The sequence below is a fragment of the Melanostigma gelatinosum genome (assembly GCF_949748355.1).
Source record: "Melanostigma gelatinosum genome assembly, chromosome: 15".
Taxonomy (NCBI): Eukaryota; Metazoa; Chordata; class Actinopteri; order Perciformes; family Zoarcidae; genus Melanostigma; species Melanostigma gelatinosum.
In genome coordinates this window covers 6,213,928-6,223,583 of record NC_136648.1, presented here as the reverse complement: position 1 = coordinate 6,223,583, position 9,656 = coordinate 6,213,928, and the positions used below count along the sequence as shown (strand labels likewise).

At 40.3% G+C, this 9,656-nt stretch overlaps 1 protein-coding gene across 1 annotated transcript; it reads right to left on the bottom strand.

Moving 5' to 3' along the window:
- Positions 1-6,521: 6,521 nt before the first annotated feature.
- On the bottom strand, positions 6,522-9,446 carry myl13 (myosin, light chain 13). The gene is made up of 5 exons (XM_079285345.1): positions 9,286-9,446; positions 7,855-7,882; positions 7,347-7,496; positions 6,986-7,159; positions 6,522-6,884 (listed from the first exon to the last, which is right to left on the bottom strand). The coding sequence occupies exons 1-5, from the start codon at positions 9,385-9,387 to the stop codon at positions 6,778-6,780; spliced, it is 561 nt and encodes a 186-aa protein (XP_079141471.1). The 5' UTR covers positions 9,388-9,446; the 3' UTR covers positions 6,522-6,777.
- Positions 9,447-9,656: the final 210 nt, after the last annotated feature.

The following is a 9,656-nucleotide window of genomic DNA, read 5'->3' as shown; positions in this document are numbered from 1 at the left end:
ACATCTGCTCCCATTGTTACTCTGCGATAGGGCGACGCGACATACTTAATTAGATACATTGATCGAGATGCACTCAAAAATGTTGCTTGATTTGAATTTGGTGCGATGAAAAACAAAAACGACAAAATGCTCTTTGAGTTAATCGCTCTTTGGCATCAACAGCTGCCTTTTACGGAAAGAGGCATCGGGGAAGAAAAGGGATCACCTGAATAGAATATCGAAAACTTTATTGTATAAAAAGGCAAACCATTCACAAGAGGCACTGCTCTCTCGCCCTTTCTTTCTCGAAAGGATAATTTGAACACGTGGTTTTCACCCAAAAACAGTGGTAATAACCTTCTGGTGAGCTGATTTTATACAAACAAGCCATTGTAATGGAGCCTTCTGAGCCTTCTCCTTGAAGTCTCTATTATTTTATACCGTGTTGAATTTGTCGTCTTGTGCTGTACTATTGTAAACATTGTGAAAATACTTCAGCTTCTTCTCGTTTGTTGTCCCTTCTATTGTTTCGCTTCCAACTTTATCGACTTTTCTCAGATAGGGAGGGTGTGAACATAACGAGCAATTTAACGTGTCATGTGGCTGAAATTTAGTTGAGGGTGTTATGTGTAGTACATCAAATATTTCAGCACAGTGTAGTAAAATGTTCATTGTGTTGGTTTTTGTTACATTAAAGCAGGCTTTTTTGTTGTTGTTACTGTATGCTGCTCGACTGGACTGCCATCAAATCCAGCGATTTTGATATAAATATATTATTATGACATTTACCTGAATTTCTGTTTCCAGCATCACAACTGTGACACTGCCCACCTCTCCGCCACCTCGTCATGTTATGTAACTGTGAAAAAGGACCACCGGTATCTAATATTCTCATACAGAATAAAGAAAACAAATCTTTCATTTAAACTCACCAAAGAGACAGACCATGTTTACCAGCATCCAGATTTTTTATCGTCTGCATGTTTCTACTGTTGCCATTGCACGTTGTGGACCACATCGTGGTGACTTCTTAATTTTGTACACCATTCAATGTACATGATGAAATGCATCCAATGCAGTGTGATGTCAGATTGGTTAACGTATTACTGTACATGAACACATTGGACTTACGGATTTTATGGAAAGCTATTTGTTGAACCACCCATGTTGCCTTACACAAACAAAAGAAAGTGTGAAAAGGAAGCTAATGTCTCTGTACGCGTCTCGCACGTATCCTCGTGTTACATTTGTACATGCACATGTGAAAGTATTGATTTGAATTAAAACCACTCTTCGTTTTACTCTTTGGCTCTTCATGTTAGAAAGCTCTTATATTTTCAAGGGAGCTTGTAAACAACAGTGATCTGTGTTGACAGAGTTTATGATGCATTACATCTATTCGGTTACGCTGGGCAGTCTGGCATTAGTTGCACTAATGGGATCTGTTTAGTTGATTCATTTGCTTTTCATCCTCCGTATCTCCAAGCACTGTATGAAATAAATGCAGCCGCCTTGTGACGACTCACATAATTATTCTTAGTACAGAGTAGACGACTGCAGCTTCACTGGCACTGTGGCAAGTAATTGCCTTACTTGTGAATATAGTTCTCAGTGATTAATGTGTCCTGGGAGTGCTTTCTAAATTATATAATATGAATGGAGATGCAGTTGCAGCAGAGCAGAAACTACAGCCGAAGGACGTTATGAGTTACACATCCCCAAACAATTTGCAGAGACTCTGATGCAGCCTCATAAAGGCTTGTTGTGACAATTGATGCTTTTGATGGTCGACAAAGGCATGAAAGGCATGGATATGATGTTCTGGAGGCAAGCAGCACATATGCACTGCATTTCGGATGGTCTGCCCCGAGCTCTTTTGTGTGGATACTAAACTGCAGTTCACCAGTCATTACCTCGGCTAAAAATACATGACTGAAGCCACCGCTACAGTCTTGAAAATGCTTCATTTATTATGCTATGATGAGGTGTTTTCCATGCATTCATTTTGAAAACCCCAAAAAATACAACTACGTTAAGATTGATTGTAACGCGCGTTTCTGAAAACTTTAGGAATTGTTGCTTTAAGAAAAGGATGACCTCTTCCAGAATACAGATATATTTTTTGAAGCACCCTGTCAATTTAAGAAATAGAAAGGTCACTTTTTCTGTCATTGCCAGTATTGCTCAGCCTGTGAAGACAGCTGTATAATGTCTTCTGTGGCTCTCGAGGAGCTTTGTCTGAGAGATATATATATATATATATATATATATATATATATATATATATCACAAATTATGAGACCCCATTAGTTTTTATTTCATGTTTTATGTTGCAACTTAAACTGTAAATGCTAAAATTGCCTCATTTAATGTTTTTCACTCAATAACCGCATGATGACGAAGCAAAAACAGGAGTTTAGAAATGTTGGCAAATGTTTATAAAATAAAAAAAACCTGAAAGAACACATTGACTTATATTCAGAGCCTGAACTCAGCACTTTGATCTACTTTCTGCAGCGTTAAGTGTTCGAGAGCAATGTTGTCACAATTGGGCTGCTTTCTGCTCTTGGTTACCTTTAATAATGTTGTGCTGGGAAAAGCATTGGGCTGGAACATGGGCTGCTTTAGTCGACATTTAGCATAGTGTTGGAACACAACACCTTCACGTCATCATTGACATGGGAAATTGTATTCGGTTGTCCGACTGCACCCTTTTTGGGTAGTGATAGCCTATTTATCGAGCTAATTTATCTCTGGTTATTTTATGCAGATATGAGGCTTATGATGCGTTTTCTATTGCACAGGTCATGTTTTTACAGTTTTATACAGATTTCTGACAGGGTTAAGATTTGGGCTGTTTTTTATTGAAATGGGCCATCTGATCTGTCAACACTGTTCTTGAGTATGACGCGTAAAGCTTTGCCTTCTTCTCTGCAGATCCTCTCACGGCCTGTCAGGTTGGATGGAGACCACCAGACATTTTCAGTCTCATGTCATTTCATTTCAGATCCTCTGCCTCCTTCTCTGCAGTAATAGTCACCTCACTTTCCCCGCCCACATCCTCACCTGCATCTCATTCCCTCATTAGGCCCTCGGCACCAGTTTCACCCATTCTGCCAGATTGTCTAATGTGCATCTCATAGCTTTCCAGCATTCTGATTTCCATATTTCCCTCACCTGCCTGTTTGGACCTTCAGCCTGAAGTTTGGATTCACCTGCCTGTGCCTCGTCATAATTGAATGCCTGATCTTTTGGTTTTGAACCCTGCCAGTTTTTGAACTGAATAAAGCTCTACTTTATTACACGCGTTCAAGTTTGCCATTTGCCTCGAAACATTACATTGTCAGGTCTCTCGAGAGAGAGGTTCAATTTGAATTTCAGTCTGCCACTCCTGCGATTTCTTTGCCGTGTGCTTAAGGTCGTAGTCTTGTTGGAAGGTGAACCATTGGTGCAGTTTGAGGTAGTGGGTGCTTTGGACCAGGCTTTAATGGCATCTCTGCGCTTGGCTCTGTTTAACTTTCCCTTAACACTGACCTGTTCCCCAGTCCCTGCCACTGAAAACCTGCTACACAGCCCAATAGCGCCAGGCGACCAGCTCAAAGGAGAGTACTGGTTATTTCAAAACCTTTTTTTTTTCGTCATTGAAGCATTATGGAGGCTACTGTGTTTTTGAGAACTTCAAATACAGCTAAATATTTAACATAATCCTGTCTCTGTGCTCCGCAGGCAGAGCCTTTGATCTCGTGAGTTGGTTTTTGGTCTGATAACATTGATCAGCTGTGAAACCTTATATAGAGAGTTGTGTGCCTTTCCAAATCATGTCCCATCAACTGAAGTTACCACAGGTGGACTCCAATCAAGGTGTGGAAACGTCTCAAACGTGATCAAGATAAATGGGAGGCACCTGGGCTGTTTTTCAAGTCTCACAGTAAATGATCTCGTGTCAAAGGAAATGTCGATCCTCTTTTTGTTTTGCCATGATGTGGTTTTGAGTGTAGATTGACGATGGTGTAAATTCCAACTGGTTTAGCATAAGGCTGCAACATAAAACTCTTTAAAACTCCTAAATAATTTCTGAACGCACTGCATAAAGTAATAAACTATCTTGTAGAGCAGCAGCGTGCAGGGCAGAAGGCGGGATCTTAGAAATACTGTATTTTTCATAATTAATTTGTTCAACTGTTCCAAAACACTTTTTTGATGACGTTATTTCCCTAAATTAATTAGGAAGTAATACAAATTTGAGAGCTTGACCCAAAGACCGAAAGTCAACTTAAAGGCAATGCAATAGGTGGAGGACCCCTTTAATTGCTAATTATTTTCTTGTGACTAAATTGAAAAGTAGCTTTAAGCTTCTATTGTGCAGTTCCATTGCAGCGCCGCAACCTTTAATTTTACAATGGTAACGATAGAGATTCAATTAGAAAGTTGAGTGATGCAAACGATCACATCCTGATTCATATTTTATTCCGTTACAATATTTTATAGGACATTCTTTTGACTCACATTATTGGAACAAGAGACCAAGACCCATTGGTTACATCAAAGCAACTAAGAAGCACCTGTTGCCAACCAATCATTCACTAATGGGAAACACAATATGGATTAAATGATTCGGCTTGTTTTATGGCTGTGACACTGAAGCTGAATAACATACTATAGTTCTAACCTTTGGCTTGTAAAATGCACAATGAATACTGAATATATCCGTCTAATTTATTCACGTTAAACAAGGTTGTTAAATGAGAACATATTTCCGCTCTGGGGGGCAGAAGTTGAGCACAGAAAAAGTGCACTTTCACTAGAACAAAATTGCTCACATGAGAGAAGTGATTCCATTACGATACCAAGATACCAGAGAAACAACTCGTGCATGAAACACCAAACTACTGTGTACTAAAGGTTTCAGCAGCAGTGTAACAGCACACAACTAATTATTCGTTCGGTGATGGTGTTATCTCACTTTAATTAAACGTGGGTTTGAAAGAAGGACAGAAATAAAGGAGGGCTACTCAACCACCAGAAGTCAGTGAATGTGCTTTTTGCATTTTTTGAGAGGAAGAGCATCTGTCAGTTTACTGAATTATGAGTCTTCATTTGATGTGTGTTCATCAATGAACGTAACTGTGGCATTGATTGAATCAAATGGAAATTTGAATATAAATGACGTTGCATTTTGGGGCACAGTGGGATGGTTGGGTTGTGAAAGATGAACTTCAGAGCTTTATAACGCTTTTATTGGTGTGGTGAAAACAGGAATGGAGCTTTATAGCGGTACTGAAGGAGCAGAAAACAACAATCACGCTTTCGGGGTTCATTTAGCAAAGGAATGGCATGTTGGCTTTTTCCTCACAATGTCTGCTAAATCCCTATAATTAGAAAGAAGAAGAAATAATTAACAATAGCTCCCCCTGCTGGTTAAAGAAATGAATTACCACGACATTTTTCCTTCAGATGGTTCCATTAATTCAATCTCTATACGGATATACACACATATTGTTTTATTTTTTTACTCTGGGTGTTTTTTACTCACCAATATCTTATGCTTTGCCATATTCTATCCGGGTCCTCGAACTTGGAATCTTGATCTGTCTTCATTATAAAAATATGTGACGTTCATGTTGAACTGTGGGTGGGAGTTTAAACATTGAATCCAGAAAGTTAGACATTTGAGATCCTAATTAAATACCAAAGTTTTGTCTCACGCCGATTTTGTTATTTCTTGTAACAGAAATATACATAAATACACGTGTGTGTGTGTGTGTGTGTGTGTGTGTGTGTGTGTGTGTGTGTGTGTGTGTGTGTGTTAGTTACTGCAATTTATCTCTTTCCTGATCAAAGTAGTGTCTAAAGAAAATAATTTCCGTGGGATAACCACAGACATCTTTTTCTTCCTTTAATTTTATCTTTAATTGGGCAAACTCTTTATTTTGCCCATTTCTTTTCATTTTTATTTTTCAGTGACATGAAAATAAGTGTTGTCTATTGTACATATCTATTGTTGGAAAGATATGTGAGAAAATAAAATCATGCAAAAGAAAAAGTTTTAATTTCTGCACAGTGTCAGCTGCCAGAGTTTTTCAGCATCAAAAGCCATCTTTTACAATAGACTTTAGTAGGAAAAGCGCAGGTGAAATTGACAACATAAATGGTGGCTCAGCCTCATTTCCCATAAAGTACCCCGTAAGCTTTTCCAGCAGGCCAGCATGCACAATACCAGAGCCTCTCCAAGTGGTTTGCAGCAATCACTAAATACACCTGTGCTTCTGTCCGCCGTGAAAAAAGGTGTTTTGTGCATGCTGGCTCACTGTCACTCTCCCTGATACACCTGAATAGAGCAGAGCCAATCTGAGCGTAACACCTGTGCTTTTCTTATAACGACTAGTCAAAATGTCTGCAATGCCTGACAAAGGTCCATGATGGATGGATGTTTTTCTATTGAACTCAGAACTGACAGCGCGCTGGAGTCCCAAGTGAAATAACCTGCATACAACCCTCTCTTTGTGGAGCAGTTTTGAATAGTTTTGAAAAAGAGAACACCATCATAATGAATTTATTTATTTAGCATGATCTCCAATATGAAGGTGCAATATGTGCACAACATCAACATAGGACAGCCTTAGACAAACAAGGTGAAATATTGATGAGTTATAGATCCACACATGCATAGAAATATACAAGAAACAAGATCTTCTGTGGTGACGGAGAAACAAACTCATTACTCACTCATATTGATTTCATGCAGAGGGATGTAGCACTATAGAATGACAATGAGGTTGAAATACGCTTGAACCCTTTTTAAGATGCCAAAATGTGTTTCACAAAAGCTTCATAATTGATGCATCCATTAGCGTCCTCCTGGTTTTGCATCAGCTGATCCACCTCGTCCTCCCTTAACTTCTCACCTGTAGTTCATAAAGAGGAAAGAAGAGGACCGTCAGCTCAGTCCGCGCCCTTATAATGACGTCTTTATAAAATCGGTTTGCAGTAAAACCGTTCAACTCACCCAGTGTCGCCAGAACGTGCCTGAGCTCAGCACCCATGACTGTGCCGTTGCCCTCCTTGTCAAATACCCGCAGGCCCTCCACAAAGTCCTCAAATGTTCCACGGCTCTTGGTTTTGCAAATGTGTTGGTGCAAAGGCAGAAACTGGTCAAAGTCAAGCATCTTGGTCTGCATGTCTGCGGGGAAAACAAAATAAAGTGATTTTACCAAAGAAAAGAAACTGCACAGGCTTCAGTCATGACCAATGCCGCACTTTATTTGAAACTTTCTCCCCAGATGCTGCCTGTGAAACCAGTATACACCAATCTGACTGTAGACAACAGGGAGATAACTCAGCATATACTGATGGTGCATACAACCCACCTTCAGGTTTGGGCCTTCCAAGGACATACATCATCTCTTTGTTGGTAGGATTCTGGCCCAAAGCCCTGATCAGATCACCACACTGGGCATAAGTGATTTTCATTTCATTGGCTGGTGTCCTGTCAAACAGCTGAAAAGAATCTTTGAAGTCTGTGGAAAAAAAATCAAATCATAAAAAAAACCCATGTTATTCTGTTCATTGTGATCCAAGAGTTCATGCAGAATCTTCGAGGAGAGGCCTTGAAGATGCTTCAAAGTAATGATTTATGAAAGCATCCCTCGGATAAAAGGCTGAAGACGAAGCCGGTAATGGTCAACTCCTCAGGTGTCACACTCTGCCGTGATTCACATGTGCCTTCGTCTCGTTTCAAATGGATCAACTTGGAAGTGTTGACTTTAAAATAATCCCCCTGGTCAGCTGTTGCTGAGCATTTCTCACACACTAATGGCCGGCTTGATCCCACAAAGCACAATCCGTTTATAAATAGCTGGAGAGTCCCATCCTTACCCTCAATTTGCTCTGGGGTGAATTCCAGCTGAAAAGAGACGAAGCAAATAAAGCGGTGAGATCCTGCTGCTCATTCGTGGATTAGTGCAGTTCACAAGGCAAATTAATTAAAAACCGGAGAACAAACTGACACGTTGCCCTTCGCCTTGCCTCCACCTCTATCGTGCTAATCCAACAGATCGAGTTACAGGTCTGATCACAGTGCATTGTTCATCAGTGACCTTCTGTCGGACAACCCCTCCCCACAGCCTGTCTGCTGCTGTCAACCTCATTTGAGGTCTATTTTTAGTCGCAATATGGGGCAGGGATTGTTTGACACTGCAAACACAAACAGGAGCTGAACTACAATCTAAACCAGGTCAAGAAATCAAAACCTGATGATTATGTCACATGCAGTTTTGATGCACTAAATCTGAACGCGTGCTGCTGATTCATCAACCACTTGTCGTTAGCAACATGAAGGTGGTTCAAAACTTGAACTAAAACTTTATTTTCACGGTGTAACAGACGCTTTTTTTAGAGCAATGGGATGTAGCGTCATAATGTAGCGTCTATTGTACAATATATTTTGTAACAGTCTTTAAAAAACAACGATCTGTATGACAATTCAGTGATGAGTCTTAAAAATAAATCCCTGCTCTGAACAAACAAATGATGACTATTTATACTGTATATTCTGGCCTCCCACCGTATAGCTTCTGTCTGATGTTGGGATCTCTGACAACATCCATGAAGCTTTGTAAAAATGTTATCCGAGCACTTATCTAAGCCAGTTTAAAGACAGACGGTGATGGATGTAATTATCTCTGTTTTTCTTCCTCCCGGTTTTTCCACCCCTTTGCCCTCAGAGGAATGGTGCGGGTGGTCCGCTATTCACAGACATAATGAAAATCATATTTTGTGGTTTTAACCGCGCCTCCTCATTGTAACATGGCGGCTCCCTCAACCAGGGGAACGTTTATCCTTTGAGAAGGGGCCATGTCAGCAGAAGATCTTTCCATCATGTCTGGTATCGGAGAGTTTGCCTCTGATCCTCCCCCCCCGAACAAGAAGTCACAGCTCCTTTAACTACACTATTTATTATGCATGTTTGAAAAAGACATGCATAAATATAATTATAAATATTAAATTGCCAGCATAATCATAGCCCATTCAAATGGCTGTACAGTCTTGGTTTGCTTGCACTGCCAATATTCGGTCACATGGGGTCTCTGGTGCTCTTTAAACTCCAGTGGAAAAATCAGTGACCATTTTCTCTGTGTGTCTCTTTATTAGTAATTATCTTAAAATAGATAAATCATAATAACAATACAAAATATTTACATTTTAAGTTTCTTTTCCAGTGTGATTAATCATTGGCCATTTAAAAGATAAAAAATAGTCTTCCGTTTCTCTGCATTGCTTAATATTGCTGTCTTTCTTTTGTTTTACCGTCACTGTTGCAGGGTCAAACTCCGGGGTCTTAGGGCGCTCTGGCTCTGGGGGTTTGGGAGGTGCGGCAGGTTTCGGCTCTTCCTTCTTCTTTGGGGCCATCGTAAAAAGATCTCAGGAGACAACGTGGAGGACCGACACAGCACAGGGATCCAGCACACTGCGGTCAGGTCCCTTTATCTGCTGTCCACAGGTGTCATGTCCTCCCCCCCCCCCAGAGTACAATACCCAACCACACTGCCAACAATAGGGGGAGGACTATAAAAGGATATGCATTTGTGCTTCTATTTAAGACAAAGGTTGTTGTTGCGGGTGTCCATCAGCAGACAGATGATGTAAAACTACAGGCCTATCAGCTGAAATCCCACGCC

Bases quoted from the DNA above. Each gene is read 5' to 3' on its own strand.
- myl13 (XM_079285345.1), bottom strand. From the start codon at position 9,387: ATGGCCCCAAAGAAGAAGGAAGAGCCGAAACCTGCCGCACCTCCCAAA. The intron at 7,883-9,285 runs GTAAAACAAAAG...GTCTCTTTTCAG, and splicing joins TTGACCCTGCAACAGTGACG to CTGGAATTCACCCCAGAGCA. The intron at 7,497-7,854 runs GTAAGGATGGGA...TTTTTTCCACAG, and splicing joins CACCCCAGAGCAAATTGAGG to ACTTCAAAGATTCTTTTCAG.